The sequence below is a fragment of the Balearica regulorum genome, chromosome 19, assembly GCF_011004875.1.
Source record: "Balearica regulorum gibbericeps isolate bBalReg1 chromosome 19, bBalReg1.pri, whole genome shotgun sequence".
Lineage (NCBI taxonomy): Eukaryota > Metazoa > Chordata > Aves > Gruiformes > Gruidae > Balearica > Balearica regulorum.
In genome coordinates this window covers 6,023,888-6,043,282 of record NC_046202.1, presented here as the reverse complement: position 1 = coordinate 6,043,282, position 19,395 = coordinate 6,023,888, and the positions used below count along the sequence as shown (strand labels likewise).

Sequence of the window (19,395 nt, the reverse complement as noted above, 5' to 3'; positions counted from 1 at the left end):
ACAGGCTGGATTAGCAAGCCACTTCTGGTAACCCACACGGGCAATTCTGCTGGGCTTCCCCAACAGACTTTCAGGACAGCAATAGGCTCTATTTTTAAAGACAGAAATGGCTTTCTTCTTAACCATATTTCACGGATGCCTTTCAACAACCGGTTCTGCCTAGCAGCAGGGGTACCCTCTCCCCGGGCACTGTTTGCTGGAACAGTTCAAAGTCTCCGTTACCTTCCCACAAACTTGGGCTCTAACAAACAGGCCCCTTGTACTTTGTAGCTGTGCAGAACGGAGCAGCTCCGCCGGTACAAAAGCACTGCTCTCCCTGGAAGAGGCAACTTCCCTGGATTTGGGGCGCAGCCAGGGAATTAGAGCAAACTGATTGCTTCTAAAGACTTCATAATTTTGAGAAATCTCAGACCACATCCAGCATATCCAGCAACATCCTCCTAGGGCAGACGGGACACTGGGGATGGAGGAGCCCTTTGCAGGATGGGTTGTTAGTGAGGAGACGAAGATTATTGCCGTGGAATAACAACAAGAAGGAGCAAGGGCTTCCTCAGCCCCACCAGCTGTGCTTTAATACCACAGCACATCTGGAACGGCATGCAGTAACCCCACTGAGCTCAGAACCAGCAGGTCAGGAGCAGAGCGGAAGCTTTTAATAAATTGCTTACCTGTGGTTTTAGGAGCAAGAGAGTCCAATTAGGGCAACATCATCTTTTCCGTACTTTTTACGGATAAATCACTGAAGATCCTGCCCAAAGAGGACTCAACTATTCCTCACCTTTTACCTATTTTAAGCGCGGAAGCTGTTTAGCAGGGCTGGACGATTTTCTCTTCCTGTGTCATGGTATTACTTTCTAGTTCCCTTCTAAGTACTTCAGGGGATATTCTGCCATTAAACTTACTTGGGTTTTCTAAATGACTGTCCTGGGAAGCAACTGCCTCAAATGCTGCATCTTAATTTCACAAAAGTCTCAGGAGCCAAACGTGCAAGCAATCTCTGCAACATTCCCATTAATCCCCCTGCTGGCACGCGTTCAACCGGAGCTCGGCCGCGAGCACGGCCCCACAGAGCTGAGGACCAGCAGCTCCCCGGATGCTCTGCCCTCCGGCACGGACACGCTGCAGTTACCAAACCTTTCATGGGCTCTTGCAGTTTTCCTCCTCTTTTCTGGCAGGCAGGAGGACATCCAGTTCTGCCTCCTCACTGCTGCCCACAAATAGATAATCAGTGCCTTGACTCAGGGAGAGATCAACAGCACCAGCAGCGAGCTGATTGCTCTCCCCCTCAGACAATTGGATCTCCCAACAAATTGGCCAGTGCAGCTCCTACTTCCCCTTGCTTTATGAAGGGTCCAAAGTCAAGCACGTGCCGCTCCTGACTAGCCGCCCCGGATAGCGCGTTGGATGGAACAAGCACTGAGGCTTCAGGCTGCACAGCAGGGTCGGTGCTGTGTTCTGCACTGCTATGCTTCCCTGCTCCAGGAGGGAAAGGGGACAGGCCCAGACAGAGGCAGGGAATTGTACATCTGAGTCAAAAAAACCCAACGGTAGGGACAAAATGCCACTTTGCATCCACACCACCTGTACCTAAATGGCCTGGAAGAGGTTTGTCAACCCTGTAACTTGTAGCCATCAGTTCCACAAAAGGCTGAAGGAGCCAATAGAGCTCATGAGACTACATCTGCTTACGAGGCACTGGCAGGCTCAAGCAGAGACCACTGTTGCCAGAGACCATTTGAACCCCCGTGAGGTCTCACTACAACAGCTGCCCCCGAACAGCCGCCCCACCGCCTGACAGCAAGGGCTGGGCCGGACCCGGAGCAGGGACAGCTCCATGGGAAGCCCATCAGCTGCGAGGCTGAGCTCTGCTCTCTGGGTCATAAGGATGTCCCCCAGGCTGGGATCTCAGCCCAGGCCTGAATCAGGCTTGCTTTGCCTCAAGGGTAGCTGTTCAATTACTTGAAACCAGTTTCTGACAGACATTGCCAAGGGCACTTTGTATAAACCAGTTCCCACAGCCAGGGCAGCTCTCAGCTATGAGGCTTTCACTAAAATGGCAGTGAGGAGACAAAGGGCAAGGCTTGTCTTGACACGCTCCGGATGGCAGCTGTCAGCCGCTGCATGGTTCTGCCTTGATGGCTTTACGCTCCCTGCAGGCAGCAGCCACGGAGAGCCCCCCAGAGCCACCTCACTGCTGGCTAAGAGTGGGGGGAATGGGAGAGAGAGGGCAAAACCAGAAATTAAGGGGGAATGGAGCATGGGTGGGTGATGGGAGAGAGAGAGAAAACAGCCTCTAGTCCCTCCTGCGTGTGTGTATCAGCCGGTTGAGCTCAGCCTCTGCAAAAGGGTCCTGGTGCACAGACAGGACTGGGCCTTGAGGTGGGGGAAGAAAAAGCCCAAACAATAACCAGTGTGGACTGCAGGGCGGGTAAGGAGAATAAGAACCAGGAGGCTAGGCCTGCAAGAATTCACACCCTGTGCCCTCAGCTCCAAACACAGCTTAGTTGCTAACAATATTAAATTCCAAAAAGACTTGTAATGTAGGAAAATAAAATAAACATCCTGCACACTTACCCAATCCTGGTAAACAGCTTCCCATGGGCATGGAGAAAACTGAGGATGAACCTTTTGTTCAGCTGCATGGGAAGAAAAAAAAAAAAAAAAAAGAGAGGAGAAAACAATTAAACTCTCTCCGATTTCCTGTGAATTAAGAATGTCCCCAGTGACAGAAGAACCTGGCCTGGATGCTGGGGGTGGCACTGGAGATGGGAACCAAATGGACATGCCCAAACTCTTACAAACATCATGCACACAGGCAGGGGCAAGTGCCAAACAGCTGGAGCCGGAGCGGGGAGCGGCGGTGGAGACACAGCACCCTCTGCCGGGTCCTGCGCAGGGCTACGGGCACCGGCCCCGGCTGCTCGGGCTGCCTGCGGGACGGCTCTCGGCCGAAGGGCTCCGGCTCTGCGCCCCGTAAGCTCATCAAAGCACAGCTCAGCCTTAAGGGGTTATGCAAAAGGAGTCCCCAAAGGCAGCCGTTCCCACTAGCGTTTCCCACCAATGGAAAGAAAAACAAAGCAAACAACTAACAGAAGCAAGTTGGTTGGTGCTCCGTGACTGCGGCCGAGGTTGGGAGCTGCCTCTGGTCGAGGCGGAGAGGGAGCGGGATGTCCTCACCAAGGCTTTTCGGTAGGAAAGCCAACACAGCGAGTTCAGCAGCAAAGCTAGGCACGCCTGTTTGCGCCCTGCCAGGAGCAGCTTTCAGAAGCAAGGGGCCACTGGGGTGATGCTGCACCCCTTCATTTAATTCCACCCTTAAGCGATTACAGAGAGGGAGCTGGTGTTCGGATGTAGCAGAGAAGCCCCTGAAAGCCTGCAGCAGCGATGCTGCTATTGAGCTACCAGAGCAACATGGAGCTAAGGGAGCTGGCTGTAGCACGTGATGTGATGGCAGCTTCCTGCCCTGCTTAAGTCCAGTAACACCAAAATCTGATTTGCATAATTACTTACTACTGCCCTAAGCCTCCTCTGCTAGGTCAGCAGAGCTCTGGGCTTTCCCAGTCCTTATCTAAAAGGCTTTGAAGAAAGCCATGGGTGTGTAAGCAGTCACTTTGCCTGGCCCTGGACAGGCAGCTGGTGGCTGTGTCATGCTAGGAGTGGACTGGCCTCGCTCTTACCTTCTCCACAGCAAGAGGTTTCCTTTGCTCTTGCACCCGTGCGCCTGCATAGCCTCAGCGCGGTGAGAAAAGCCAGGCTCCGAGCACTGCGCAGGGAGATGCTGACCAGGAGCAACCCAGAGCACCACTGCTCCGCTCCCATTCGCACAAGATTTTTATATCTTGAACCCCTCTATAAAGGTCAGCGACACCACTTCCATTTACAGGGGGATCAGAGGCACAGAGGGAGGACGAGGTTACCGGGCAGGGCTGTGGCAATGCCCAGCCAGGTGCATACAAGAGGGTGCAGGACAGCCACCGGCCGATGCCTCCAGGCAGCACGAAGCTCCCCGCCAGGCCGGGCTGCGGGGGACGGCTATCACGGGCAGTCCTAGCTCTGGTGCTACCTGCCACCCTCGTTTGCTGAACCCCTCAGCTCACGCCATGACTTATGCCAGTTGCTCTGCGAGGTGCGATTGCTCGGTTAGGTGTAATTAACCTGGGCTGCGTTCCCGGAGGACCCATACAGGAGAATGATGCCCTGCTGCAGAGTCGCTCCTGGGCCATGTGCGAGTTTAAACATAAAACCTGTCTCATAAAACAAGCCAGACCAATTAAACTGGCCCCCGCAGCAAGGGGTTCTTGCTTACTCACTATTTTACTGCTGCCCTAAAGAGCCCTTTCCACTGGAACTCGACTTTATTTGCCACCATTTTATTAACTCTGCAGATGAAACCCAGAAGAGACTGGGGAATACTGGGAAGCACAGCAAAGCCCTTATTCACTCTGGATATAGCTGCTTCTCCACCATCCTCCTTAGGACACCAAGGCAGCTCAGAGCTTGAAACCTTTAACACATTTATTTATTTTCAGGCAACAGCTTACGGAGGTAAGACAAGCTGATTTGTGACCAGCTCCGTGGCTCCGTCTGCAATCACGTACCTTGACAGAGACACAGCCTAACAAGTCTGAGCCCTCAGCCTGGGTGCAAGAGCCTTGGTGGGGCGATGGGCAGTGCTCAGCCCCACAGCGAGCCCACGTGCTGCTGCTGCCTGCAAGAGCTGGAGGAGGGGGTCCACGCTCTGTGCTCTCTGACAGGGGAATATGGAAAAGAGCAGGAGCTTGTGGCCTGACCCATCTCCACTGGAAAGCCTTTTGAGGCAGATGTTTTTCTCCAAGGCCCACGTTGACCCACAGCCCCTGCAATACTTTACTGGCAGAGGGGAAGTACCAAAACTCCCCACCTTGAATGGAAAGTGACGCCCGCACCCGGCGGGGACGTGCCCAGAGCGTTCCCACAGAGACACCCGGCTCTGGGAGGGCTCGCCAGGACATCAGCTTCGCCCCCATCTTCTCAGAGCAAACTTCACGCTCAGTCTTTTCACTCACAATCCCAAGGACTAATCTGTCACATTCCACAGCAACCAGTGCTGAACTGGGACATAGATATGTGCGTATATACTTTTTTTTTTTTTAAATTAAAGGAAGCAGGATACCTGCCTCTAGGAAAGAGGCATGTTTCATGCCTCTTGCCAACTTAAGCACGAACCCAGCAAGCCCAGGCAGAGACCTGTGTGCCCCAGCGCTGTGGCATCTCAAGCAGGCACCTCTCACGCTTCTTTCATCACTTTTTCTCTCACAGCCCCAAGGTTTTGATGAGCTCATCACTTAACTTTGGACTTTTCATCTCCGAGTTCACGCTAAGGCCACGGGCTGCTTTGACTGGGCTTTTCTCTGAATGACTCCCTAGTGACTCACCTGTCCCTCAGTCTTTGTGAGCCCTCCCTGCTCCTCCTGTCAAATGTCGCTTCTCACGGAGAGAAGGAAACAGTGACTTCCATTCAGCGGCCCGGCTTTGGGGCAGGGTGGAGAGGAATTCCTATCACCTGCTGTTCTGCACTCGCATGGCAGAGAGGAACACTCCCCCAAAGCCCACTTAGTGTGCTCGCTACCCTGACAGTGCTAGCATGAGAGCTGCAACAACTCCTTGCCTTCATCTGTGGAGTCCAAGGGTGGCCACCTTCAAAGGTTTCCTGAAAACAGTCCTTGTACCGATATCGGGAGAAGATAGGGCTCCCCGCGCACTGACATCACTGCCCTTTGCGGGCAGCTTTGCTCCTTGGGACAGGGAACCAAATCTGGCCAGTCCCAATTGGTCACTTGGGAAGAGTCCACCAAGTAAGGTTTATACAACAACGAAACTATGTCAAAAAATGGATTTTGGCCCTTCCAGTTGAAAAGTGGGCATCACAGATATGGAAGTTATGAGCATATAGTGAAGGCATTAGTTATAAAAACAAACCAGCTGTCAAGAAGAAGAAGGGGTCCCTGCACACAGTAGTGCCTGAAGCTGAAAACAGCTGTTTCGGCTGTCATGAGTCAGCATGTGCAGACAGACTAAATCCACCTGGGAAGAGGCAACCTCACCAGAGGAAGCAGCCCACTGCTGCTTGGGGAGCATTCACACACCGCACCGCCAACCAAACTGGATTTGTTACCATGGAAGAAATCAACAGTGACTAACAACTTCGCGCGGAGCAGCTAAGTGCAGAGATAGCAACGGTCCCGAACAGCCAGCTCAAATCACCGAGAGGCCACGAGGAGTACGTCCTGACAACACACAGAACAGAGGCGGTCAGACAGCTTCAGGAAAGGTTTGTCATGTCTTGAGCCAGCAAAGAAGAAAGCAAGACCCGACCTCAAGAGACCGCGCACTGACCAAAAAGGGTTGAAAACACGTCTCCCACTCTAGCACAGAAACACTGAAAATGCCACCGGAGTGTGGAGGAAAAGGAGTGCCATGAACCGGGCAGGGAGGCAGAGTTGCCGCACTCGAACCCAGCACGGACCCATTTGGCTCACGGCGAGGAACGCACAGAGCTTTGGCACCTGAGCATCAGTCCCAGCTGTGAAGGAGGCACCAAATAAGGGAAGGATTCTGGAGCGGCGACTCCTGGGGAAAAAGCGTTTCAAGTTAAAAATTGTTACTTCAGGTTTGGAAGTAAATTTCAGGATCTGGTCTTTATCAAGCGAGGCAAACTTTCTTCAACATCAGCAAAGCATCTGTGGAGCAGAAAGCGGTGTCAGAGTCAAAATAGGCTGCAAAAGACAAGTCCATTAATCAAGAGACCAGATGCAAAACTGCCTGTAACAAATGTGCTGTCTCCACCGGAGTGGAAGGGACTGGAGCACAGCGGGACGTTCTCCTGAGTCTAGGGGTCTCCTCAGTGACAAGGGGTTGAGATACAGACCACAGAGCCACACAGCTCCACTCCAAAACACGTACCACACTCATCCCAAATATTTTCAGGGTTTCTTGGGTAGCCAGGCTTTTCCAGGCACAGGTCCCTTGCTGAGAACTCTGTGAAATAACATCCAGGCACCCAAACCATGCCATATTCTCACTCCCAGCTCAAGGGCTAGATGTACCACGTTAACTATTAAGATTATTCCTCTTTTCCACAGGCAGCTCTTTCAGAGCTTTAAACTACCCAGTCCAACAGCAGCAGTGATCTGCTATCTGCCCTGGAGACAGCTTTAAAAATATGAGCCATCCCAAAACTCGCAAGGCAGAGCTCTGGCTGTATCTCGCTGAAATAACACCAAGCACCGATACAGAACTTTCTGAAAAGCCCAAGATGCTGCAGTGGGTTCAACTGGCAAGATACCAGGAGGAGGTTTTTACTGATACAGGTGCAATCGCAACAAAACGCTGGTGGAAAGCGTGCTGTGCAAACAGCTACCTACACGAAGGAGATGAGACAAAAGGGCTATTAAGGTTGTCTGGCATTTTTGTAGTATTTACAAGGTACCCACATATACCTCCTGCAACTCAAATGGATACCGAGCTCACCTTGGCTTCTCCTTGCCACGTGTTCTAGGGCAGGTTTCTGCTCAGCAGTCACAGTGTCCTGCCCTGAACCAGATTAATTTCTGTAGCATTAGAAGCAATTCCACTGAGAATCCTGATACTACGCAAACGTAAAATCCAATTTGCTACGACAGGGAAGAAAGAGGGAACCCTGATGTATTGCGGACTTGAGACAGACAAAATTCATTTCCAGGTAAAGAGACCTTGAGATACTCTGCAGCTTCCTGATCTTTTGGACTGTAGCAGCTACAGCTCCATGACACATCTCATGGCTATAAGAGCTGCAAGTCAGCAACCCAGCAAGAGAAAAAGAGGAAATTAGGAAGCCCTCCCAGCAAAACCAAGGAGCATTTGATTTTTCCTTTCATCACTGCAGGGAGCAGGTGAGATGAGAAACATAAGCAAGAGAATTGTGCACTTTAGTAATGTAAAAATCAAGCAGTGGCGACTTCACTGGCTCCAAAACAAATACCTGACCTATAAAAAAATTTAACATTATTAAATAACGAGTTTACTAGTAGAACTTTCAATTTAAGGAAAACAGGTCAAATAGATTATTTATATGCATCTTATTTCGTTTTCAACCAAACTTGTATCTAAGTTTGGTTTCTATGAATTAGTAATACGCAACATTCTTGAAAAAAAAATTACCATTAAATAGATTAAAAACTGATTCAGTAGCTTCTTAAAAATCAGCGGTCTTCAGGGACCCTCAATGAACTGGATGGAAAGAGGTTGGTAGAGACTCGCTAGCAACATTTTTAATCAACGAACTGAAAGCTGCCAAACTGGCCGTGACACAAAGGCGAATGGAGCTACAGCGCATTCACACAAGGTTATTATAATCTCTTCAAAATCTGGGGTTTTCCAGCATCAAATGTCATCTTATGCATCTGGGATCACGTAAAATTAAGTCTCCAGGAGACCGTGCCCGAGGCAGCTTCCCCAGAAAGGCTCTAGGGACTACAGCGGCTAAGTTCCCAACTCAACGTCCGATAAAAAGGGTTAACACGTCCCTTAGATGTACAAGCAGAGAGCAGGCACTGGACAGAACATTTACATCTATATACGGCACTGGCGAGGCTGACGCTGAAATACTGCATCCAGTTCTTGTGCCCCGATTTTTAAAAGGATGCTGAAAAATTGGAAACGGTCCAAAAAAACAGCCATAAAAGTGATTCAAAGGCTAGAAGTGATGTCTTGCAGTGAAAAACTTAAACAGCTCAATCTGTTTAGTGTATCAAAAAAGACTGGGAGGCGATTTGATTTTGATTGCAGGGTGCGAAGTGCCTCCATGGTACTTAAGGGCTCTTTACACTCACAGAATAGCAACATCAAGAACAACAAGAACAAACTGGAAACATTTGCTCTGGAAAGAAGGTATAAGCGTTTTAGAACCAGTGCAATTATCACTGGAATGAACTCCCCAGGAAAAGGGTGGATTCTCAAGACTGGATGTCTTTCTGGAAGTTTTCCTTTAGCCAAACACAAGTTATTTGGCTTCATACAGGAGCAGCAGGGTGAAATTTAAGGACCTGTGATATACAGGAGATCAGACTAGATGATCTAATGGTCCCTGCTGGCCATAAGCTCTATGAATCTATGCAAACGTGCCAGAGAGTCCTCAGCTGAGATATCAAGTTAACTTTCAACACAAAACTTTTCACAAATTGGCTCTGGTGCTGCAGGTCGTTTAGGATACAAGCTCAGCTCTTCAAGGCTGCATCTGGTTAAGCACTGAAAGGGAGACGATCCAGGCAGAGCCATTCTTTGTCCAGCAGGTAAGGCAGAGGCCACGTGCTGTGCGCTGAAACAGCCTCAACCAGCAAAAAGCAGCTTATACTCAAACACATGCTGTTTGCCAAGAGTAAACAGCATTCCCTTCCTGCGGTAGAAAGCTGACACCGAGAAACATGTGATGAGTTTTGGTCGTAAGAGATCTCCTGTTAACGCAGCTCAGGGCGTTGTCAGCCGCCTTTGCTACTCTGGATTATTTGTGGGGTTAACGCACAAAGGAGGGAGATAATAGTAATTAAGAAGGGTGAAGACTGAAGAGATCTAACCCTGAAAAGCTTAAGATAGAGTTAGGCCAAGAGAGAAGACATTTGGGCAACAGGCTGAGCAGAGACACAGCCTTCCAGAAGGATGACAGCATTATCGCACACAATCCTCACGCTCCCGCTCTCCTGGCCGCACTCACTGGCGGGGATAACGGCTCACAGCTGGCCTGTGCTCCAGGCTCCTACAACCTGGAGGAAGTTTTCCACCCTACTGCATTCCTGGAGTACTTCTGGAGACTTTACTTCTACCTAGGCAGTGTAACCCAAGGCATGGTGGCATCTCCCTCTCCACTTTGAATCACACAGCAATAGAAATCTGCTGGGGAGGAAGAATAGAGCCAAGGACAGAGGAAATGACACAGATTCCAGCAGGTTCCACTCCCTGATCCTCCGGAAGGAAGTTTCTTTCCTAATACCCACCTCCACAGTGGATACGAAGCCCATCTGGAAATGGCTCACTCAATACTGAAGAGAAATAAACATTCCCCATGGCAGAATTAAGAGGTTTGGCTATGGAATATGAGATGCCCATCCCAAAAAGCGTACAAGAGACAGCAGAAAAAGTTGGCCTGGGCCAACTTCACACAAAGATCAAGGTTAGACTAACAAAAAAAAAAAAAAAAAAAAAAAGCTCAAGAGAAATCACTGTCTACAGCGTTCACCCTGCTCTGGGAAATTTCCCAACCCTGCTATTAGGCATTTTACTTCCCTTACCCATACTGCCAATTCTGGCAGCATTCTCGTCTGAAGTGCAAACTGTCCCTCCCAACATCATCCTCCAGTGCCTGGATCATCAAATCCGCTGCCACGAGAAAGAACTAATGCGCAGCAGCAGGAGGGGGTTTGGTTACACACAAATCCCTGGCTGATCAGCACCAGGAGGAGAGGAAATGAGGAAAGGGTGACTGACAGGGAAAGGCGGTTTCTGGATGATTGTACTTGGTTTTTGAGTATGAGAAGCTTGTTGGAACTTGAAGTCTCACCCCCCTCACCGCAGCCTCTCTGAGCACTGGGATATAGCAGAGCCCCTCACACAGGCATAAGTCATTGATGTCCTTGTAGTGCTCCCACCTCTGATCCACCACGATACTTCTACACACATTAGCACCAGATGCCTGTTACCGGAAGGAGAACATGTCGGTGTCTCTCCCATTCAAGTAACATTAGTCCCTGCCTTGTTCTTCACAGTTAAATAAAACCACCAACATGGTCTAAAAAGGGAAAAAAAAAAAAAAAAAGATCAACACCAACTTCTGGAAACTCTTACCCATAGCTTAGCCTTCACTTTCTGAGTAGTGACAAAAGGTCAAGTTGAGCTGGAAAGCAGTATGTGGGTTCTACACGACATGCGTGCACAGCCTAAATCGGTAACCAGGCTCTGCGAGCTCTGCCGAGCTCCGGGAGCTTTAGCGGAGCAGCACTGAGCATCCCCTGAAGATCACGAGCCCGGACAAGGTGCAACAGCGTTTCTGGTTGGATTGCTAATGCAGGAACTGCAGCTGAGAGGGTTTTTACCAGCATTTTAAAGTAAAAAGCAGAGTTTATTAATAAACTTAAGTGCAGGGAGGGTGCACAAGTGGCAGGCAGAAAAAGCCAGTGCTAAGCTGCATGTCTGAATGTCACGTCTCAAACCCAGAGAGGCTAGGACTGTGGTTTTAGTGTTTAACCAGCCTCAACTGCAGCCTGGCACTCTTTTACTTCCTCCGCAGAGAAGTCTTCTCACTGCTAGGGGAAAGAAACCAACCTTCTTACCACGCGAAATAAAACGGCTAGAGTAAAAATAAAGCCCCAAGGTGGTTTGGTGACCGAGGTCATATTAGGAGGCGGAGGGGTTGCAGGCTGGGGAAAGCACTCAGAAATACTCATGCTGCCAACCAAGAAAGAGACTACAGAAAAGGAGGTTGGGCAGAGAATTAACAAGAGTCCAGCAGTAAAGAGGCTGAGGAGCCTCTTTCGCACGCCACCAGCTCCCCCGTGCTCAAAACAGTTTGTAAACCGTTTCCTAAACACAAAGGAAAAAAAACCCCAGACCTAGTCCTGACCTCCACGAATGAGTAACCAAACCCAACAGCTTCCTGCAAGCTTGTGGGGGTGAGAAAAGGAGGCTGCCAGGGAGGGACAGAGGGAACTCCAGATTTCTCCCTCTCAAGTCCCGCAAAAATTAAGGATGCAACATCTCCTGCTTTTTCACGAGTGGTGGGTAAAGGAGAGAAATAAGGAGTGGCAGCCTTTAGCTGATTGCCAATGCCTAGCATTCCTGCCCCAGAGAGCTTCGCTGCTCGTTTTTGTGCCGCAGGGGAGGCTCAGCAGAGGCTCGCATAGCTGCAAAGGTATGGATCAAATAGAGCAACAGGCAGCAGGCTGGAGAGGAAGCACTGCTTTCCCTTGACAGCAAGGGTAGACCATAATGCAACAGACCACAGACGGGATCACTCACGTCAAATACTAGAGAGCACCTAACCGTGGCAGAGACAAACTTCCTGACTTAACACAAGCCGCCTTCCTGTGACACGGCGCCAATGGCAGCCTGACTCGAGGCCTTGCTGTAAGAGCGTGTGTGTATCCCACTACCGGCTCGTGCACTGAGAAAAACCGAGCGGACGCTCCCTCGTGTGTCCCCTCCCTTTGGGGACAAACCTACGCCACTTCTCTGGTGTGGCTCAGATTTTTAGCAGGTGTGAGAAGATTTCAGTAAAAGACCTCACTGGTCATCTCCGGGCACTGCTGGTCTAGTGGTTTCCAGTCCCTTCAGATAAAAAAAAAAAAAAAAACCCACCCTGAAAGCACACAAGAGTCCGTGCAGGCTTCCAGGGCATTGTGTGCAGCTTGCAGGGTTACCGTTTTGGGGAGTCATGTCCCAGCAGCAGGGGGAAGGCAGGCATGTCTGCGCTTTCACGCTGCCCATCTAAACCAGAGGCACAGCCCCACCTGCCTGGACTTATTTTCCAGATCAGAAGCTCCTAAAAAAGGACCATTCTGTGCACTTTGCCCACCTGACACCGTGGAGGTAGCAAACGAGGGAGCCCTGTACTTCAGCCAGCAGGGATTATTCATAAGAGCCTGCATGGAAGAGAAAAGATCTGTTTTTCACTGTCCTGAGAAAAAACACCCAGCCAGACTGGCAGTGCAGAGAAACATTCCCACCAGGCTGGCAGCAGGCTCAGGGGCAGACACTCTGGAAAGGACGAGTTCCCCAAGCAGCCTCTTACCCGTGCATCTATATGGAAGAACAACCATCATTACAGCGATACGTCACTTCCACTTTTGCCTGTCACATTTCTAGTCATGTGTAATGGAAAAGAGTTACAAAGTGAGAAAAGAGCTGAGAGTGAAGAGAGTCACTCTCAGTAAACAAGGTTGCCTCTGTGGTATATTTGCACAAGCAAAGTTGGGCCACACTCACAGACACCCGCCTCACACCACAACAGCCTTTTAACAAACCAGACGCTCCTAGGGACCACAGGTAGTGACATCAAGGCAACCCCAACTCTGAACACAGGTCACTACCACTTCCGCGTGTGACTGGTCCAAGCAAAGGACAGGCTGATAGAGCAAAATGGCCAAGAACCCCCCCACCAAAACTGCTACCAGACTAACATGAGGTTTAATCCCACTGCTCCCCAGAAGCACTCCTCTCCAGAGGCAGAGCCCAAGAGACAGATCTCCCAGAAGAATAACTGCACCGACTGGAACCAGCCAGGAGAAGGAGCCAGCCCAGAGTCACCCAAGCAGCTGCTGAGAGAAACAAGCACCAGAGCAGAAACAACAAACACCACCATGGAAAAACGGATGTGAAACATGCAGGAGCTGACTATGACAGTGACCCTTTTCACTCAGGACACATGACCTCCATTGAGGCAGCGGCTTAGGCAGCTTCCAGGACTCCACAGGCATTCCCAAAAGTGCCTTCTCCAGCCTCGGACTGTGACTGGGCTGCAGAAGTGTAAGTGGACGCAGCATCATGGTGCACAGGTGAGGCAGGCAAAGTCAGAAATAAAACTAAGCAGGCAAGAAGAATTGAGAAAGACAGAAGGTGAGAATTCTTGGAGATGTCTCATCTCAGAGAGAAACAAATCACAGTAAGTTGTGAAGATAGCCCCAATCAGGCATTGCTGGATAAGTTCCCGGTTAGCTGAATCCTGACTTAGAGGGGGAAAAAAGCAGGACAGGTCTCACCACCTTCACTGCTTTGAGAAGACAGTGCCCTCATCCAGCCACAGAGGACCATTTCCCTGCATGCTTGCCATTCATCTGATTTTCTAGGACTCGGGAGATGGAAGGAGACAAAGGGGTCCAAAAGAGATCAGCACTACTCATCTGAAGGAAAATACAAACGAGCCCCAAAGACACACTCTGCTTACACCTCTGACTTTGCTACTCTGTCTGCTGGTACTCGCACCCATTACCAGCACAGATGGACAGCTGTACATATAATAAGCTTCCAAAAAAAAGAGTACAGTAGGCAATGAAGAAGAAACGCAGAAGCAAGAAACTCTCTATATTCAGCCTATTGAGAGAATTTTGTCCTTTTCTTTTTTTAGTAGCCCTCCTGTTGGTATTTACTGCTCACTTGTGGAAACCCTGATGCACTGTCCCTACTCCCTGCTGCTGAGAAGAAAGCCTGTGTAAAGAAATGGAGGTTAAAACCTGCTCTCAACTTCAGAGCTAACGATTCCACCACAATTTCTCTGCTGTTGCAAAGGGGTTGTTGCTCAACAGGCACCCAGCACCAGGCAAATGCAACACCTCTGTCCCTAACCAACGGGCTGGGGGAAATGGGAAGGTTCCCGCAGCCGACACAGAGGGCTGAGACAGCAGACCTTGACTCTGGTCTTAGCTTTCCTGAGAGCTTTTTGGGTGGCCCTACCAAACTTTTGATGGCTCTACAACATTGACCTCTCACAAAGAGGCTAGGAGGCTTAATTCTTTAATGATTCTAAAGTATTCAGACATCTGGAGAGAAGCACTATTCAATTACTGTTGCGCCAAGAGAAAACCTCTCTTCCCTGATCTTAGCTGCAGCTATGGAGTAATCTTTATTAGCGCATGCATGCTGCGTGATAACACAAGGAAGTATCTACTGCAGAGCACAGGCAGCAGGCAATAGCAACTGTGGGAACCTTAACTCAGCATTTCCTGACAGGGGTGATTAAAATCTCAAACTCAGTTTAATATTAACACTTTCTCAAGAGACTGACAGCACGTTTGCCCTGTTTACTTTACCAATTCACAGTCTGCGCAGTAAGCTGCGTACAGTACTATCAGATTTAAGATCAATATAGAACCACTGCAAATGAAACCAGTGGTACAGCAGAAATGGCAGAGACAGCTCGTCAGCTCGCTTTGTCCTATCCAGTTGTTTTTTAAAAAAGCAATAGAGCTGCTGATTGGCTCAGTCTCCTTTTTTGCATTTCTTATTGGAATCCCAGATGAAGTGACCTGATATTGCCAGGTAAGCAGGGCACTGGGTCAGCCTGGAGTCTGCACACCTAGAAACGTGGAAGACACCACAAAGAACAGTCATTCACAGAATGAAACCCCAAAAGGCTGCTGGTGTAACGAACAAAACCCTAAGCACAAAACTGCTAGGCTGCAACCCAAACACTTCTTCAGCTTGCTTTGAAGCCGTCCCATGCCCCCCGTGCCAGCAGTGCCAAATCCAGTTACTGAGGAAAGGGTCAAACGGAGATACATGCCGCTTGGTGTGGACAGATGGTATGTTCTTCCATTTTTGCATCTTCCTAGAAAACATGATGCAGCAAACTGTGAAAGAAGCAACTAAGCCAAGCCTCTACCTAAACACACAGTGCCAAGGCAAACTGCCAGTATCGCATGCCACTACTTCTTGTCACAGCAACGGCTGCAGTGTGAGCTGGCCTTCTGCACACTTGCCATCAGGCTTTACTAACTCCATTCACTTGGCTCCTAACCCTGAAATAAAGTAATGATGTTTATGTCTTTGTATAAGGCTGCAGAAGGAAAAATAAAGTCAGCAATGAGAAGAGATGCTCAAGCATGTGCTGAGCAGACTCCCTGCTCACTGACAGGGAGAGCGTGCACATCAGCAGGTCCTGGGAGAGTAATCATTCAGCACCTCCCTGCCAAGCGTGCCACATCACAGGACTGGCACCTAACCGCCTGCGCAATGAAGAAAGTGACCACTGAGGATGGAAAACATCCCAAATCAATTTCTTGTCACCTGTGAAACAGCCAGCATCTCCACAGTAAAAACACCGGTCACCTTTGGCTTGGGCTGGGTTTGAAGCAACAGCCTCCATCTGAAGGGTAGAAGGAGCCTCTCTCCCACACCTCTGCCCTGTACAAGTCCAGAGCTGTTAGGGTCTACACTTGTGGTGTTCTATCTGCTTCTGAAAGCTGAACGCTCTCCCATTCTCCCCTGCAAAATTCCATTCTCTGGCCCAGAAACAGCTGCCATGAAAATCGATGCCCGAGGAGCTACCTGCAGAGCACAGCTGTCAGTACAAATGACAGAACAACGGCTTGCCTCGGCCTTTTCAAGGGCTAAAGCTGGCAAGGAAGGGATCACGGAGGCGATGACACAGTTTAGACTCATTTCCCCAAAATGACACGTAAGCGCTGGCACACATCCCCTGGGAGAAGAGCTGTTCCCTTCCGCCCGGCTGGGGGATGTGGGGCAGAGGTGCTGCCAGGATGCGGGCTGCTGCCTGCCCTGGTGCAGAAAGGGCCCTTCTGAGGCCAAACAGTGCCACACAGTGGCAACACACGGACTGCTCCGCTCCTTAACAGAGAAGGAGCCGCAAACCACCCAGAGGTGCGGCGAGGAAGAGGCTAAGAGGCTATAGCTTCAAGGAACAAGGAGTCCAGAGCTTCCCAAAGAGCTGCTGTCTTTATCCAGCCAGAAGCTTTGGCAGCAACACAGATTTAAGGTCTGCTTTTCACCTGTTTACTTTTAATCCAGATCGGTCCGGTGACACAAACACGGCACAGCCAACACAAGTGGAGTGCTGCACGGCAGCAGGCACAGGCAGCCCGAGTACAACTATCTTGGCTACCAAACCAGCAGTGCCCAAACCCACGCCCTCAGCTCCACCAGCCCTTTTCCCGTTATATTTCTGATCGTGCGGCCTCTCCACAATCAGAAAGCTCGTGCCTTCAATGAGCCAACATTTCAAACAGATGAAGAAATCAAGACTAATGGTAGTAATCAGACAAAAAAATCCGTACAGGCATTGCCAGCAACCTCCTTTTCAGAGGGCACACCCCCCATTGAACAGCCCAAGGACAAGCTCTAGCAAACAGAGCTGCACTATAAACAAGACATGGCTGCCCCCCGCTTTGCAAGCGGTTACACTACCTCACATAGGAGCACTGCAAAAGAGAAATCACAGCATCTTATGTCAAAGCATCTTCATCAATGATTTATGGAGAGGCTAAAGCCTGGCATGTTCCTTTCAATGATGCTGAGGAAGCAAAGGTCTCCAGAAGAGAAGCTGAGGAGAGGGAAAACAACCAAGGGCAGTAATGTCTTAAAAATGCTGCAGCAATGTGCCAGAGCTTATCTTTCAAAGCTCCAAGATTTCACCCCAGTTCCACCCAGCTGAAGTCATGAAATAGTTATAAAAGTGCAATCGTATCCGAGAAGCTCTGGGCCCCGCAGTATGCGGAGAAGGTCTTCCCAGTTCTGCTAAACTCACATCCTTAACAGCCATTTTAGGACAGGCAGCCCAGAGCTCCCTGGCAAGTTCTCTTGCAGGCCGCATGTGCCAAAGCAGCGCAAGGATTCCTAGAGGATGAGCTCCCAACCACCACTGCCTTTGCCTGCATTCCTGTGCCTGACAAACAGAGTTCACTCAGGCTCCTCTTGCAAGGTACACAGCTCGAACAGAGTGACGAGAGATACCATTACTAAATTTTTAATTTTTTTTAATCCTTGTAAAAGAAAGGAAATAACCTGGCCTCTCAGCAGAACAAGTATATAACACCTAGACTGGTAATTAAAACCACAGTTTTCACAGTCCCAGTGCAAACCTCTCATCATTTGGCACTGGGACAAGTGACCCACTTCCATAACAAGCCCCAGAGCTTACAGGGTCACTGTTAACCCCACTCTTCAGCACCTGACCTCATTTCCCACCAGCAACCTCACCCTAGTTAGAGCCCTTGGCGGAGGCATTTTATAGCATCTTCTGCTTGTGCCTCTCCTATTCCGCATCAGCCACGCCAGCACATGCTGCCAAGAAATGGATGGTAACAACATGCCTTAAACATGAGAGGCACGAGGTCACCAGCTCCTCAGCCTGACCCAGGCACAGCTCCCATAGGGGAAGCCAAAACACTGGAAAATTTAGCAACAGGAAAGCAAAACAGATCCAGTGTCATTCCACTGCATTCCAAACACATGACACCAAAGCCAACTGCCGCCTCCTGCAGTACTCACGTCGCTGGGGCTGAGGTTCCCAAGACCGTTGTCCTGCTCAGAATCCCTGCCGGACTCGTGGCCCTGGGAGGAGCGGGGGTGGGAGGGATGGATCCAGATCTCCAGCCGTGTGGCATCATCTCCAACTTGTCGCAATGTGGACTTCTTGCTCTTCCCCCAGCGGCTGGGGCTCAGATCCAGCACCTGATGTTTCCTCTGCTCCATCTGCTCAGCCTGGGCAGACAGGACATATTCAGGTCACCCAGGGATCAAACTTCAGGAAAAGTAGATAATTTCATTTACGTGGAGAAATTAGCCCTTCCCCCTGCTTCAGAACCAGGGTAACTCACTGACAGGTCCAGAATTTGGTTTCTGACACTATAGGACCGTGCAGGTGAGAGGTTTTCAACTCCAGTCGCCCTGGGTTGAGAAAAGCCGTGCCCAGTCCTAGGACTGTGCGACAGCCAACGTGCTGTGTCTTTGACTTGGGGTGACTCTCCGGGGCACAAAGGGACTGCAGTCTCTCCTGCCCACCCCCATAGATGTGGGGCACTTACGGGATAAGGCAATGATGCCAAGGCCATGCTGCAAACCACAGCAACCTACAGCCCTTGCTGAGCCTAACTGCTTTATAGTTTATGACCCAGAAACAAGAGATTCAGCTGCCCAAACAACCCCAAAAGCAGCCTGAGGAGAAGCAGAAAGGACACCATCATTCTGAAGGCTGCCTCTCTCATCTGACTCCCAACATGGAATTTCTTAGAAGTAGGTAAGCGGTGACTCCAAGTTCAAAAGCCACCATCACCCTCCTCTCTGGATCACAGCTCCCCTGCACAGGACAGTTAGCATGGATAGCTGCAGCATCCTGCAGCCCAGCTCCAAGACTCACCTTGCGTTTTGTCTCTTCAAACAGACTCATGAGGCTCTCCTTGGCTGTGAGGATGGGGTTGCTAGCAGCCAGACTGCGCATGTAATAGTAGACAGCATCCAGCTTTCTCCTCTGCAAAAACACAACCAGACTCAGAGCTGCCACTCACTCTGGGCATTCAGAGCCAAGCTTCCACGTACTTCACCTTCCCTGTCCCTCAGTACACGTGTCCTCTCCCTCAATACTGCCTGTGACAGACAGATATGCCAATAAACACTATGACAAGTAGGACCTCGAACTCTCCATCCACGTTCACAGCTGCCTACAAACACCAGCACAAAGCACAAGCCCTTGGCCAGGGTTAGGGAGCACAGGTGACACTGCAGCCTGGGGACTCGCTTGCTCTAGCCCCAAGGCTTCTACAGCAGCCATCAACCCAGAAGCTCACACAAAACAGTCTCTCACTGTGAGAAGACACCCCCCCAAGTCTTTACACTACCAGGACACACCCATTTAGGGTTTTGCCCACATGCTGCTGGCCT

The 19,395-nt window shown here is 50.1% G+C and overlaps 1 protein-coding gene across 3 annotated transcripts in view; it reads right to left on the bottom strand.

Moving 5' to 3' along the window:
- The window catches only part of SMG6 (SMG6 nonsense mediated mRNA decay factor), a 117,524-nt gene that overhangs the window by 86,180 nt on the left and 11,949 nt on the right, over nucleotides 1-19,395 (bottom strand). For all 3 annotated transcript variants that reach the window (XM_075771257.1, XM_075771255.1, XM_075771256.1), the window contains exons 7-9: nucleotides 18,875-18,985; nucleotides 18,007-18,219; nucleotides 2,575-2,636 (exon numbers count right to left, since the gene is read on the bottom strand). In XM_075771257.1, the coding sequence (XP_075627372.1) occupies nucleotides 2,575-2,636; nucleotides 18,007-18,219; nucleotides 18,875-18,985 (386 nt within the window). The remainder of the gene's footprint in view (nucleotides 1-2,574; nucleotides 2,637-18,006; nucleotides 18,220-18,874; nucleotides 18,986-19,395) is intronic.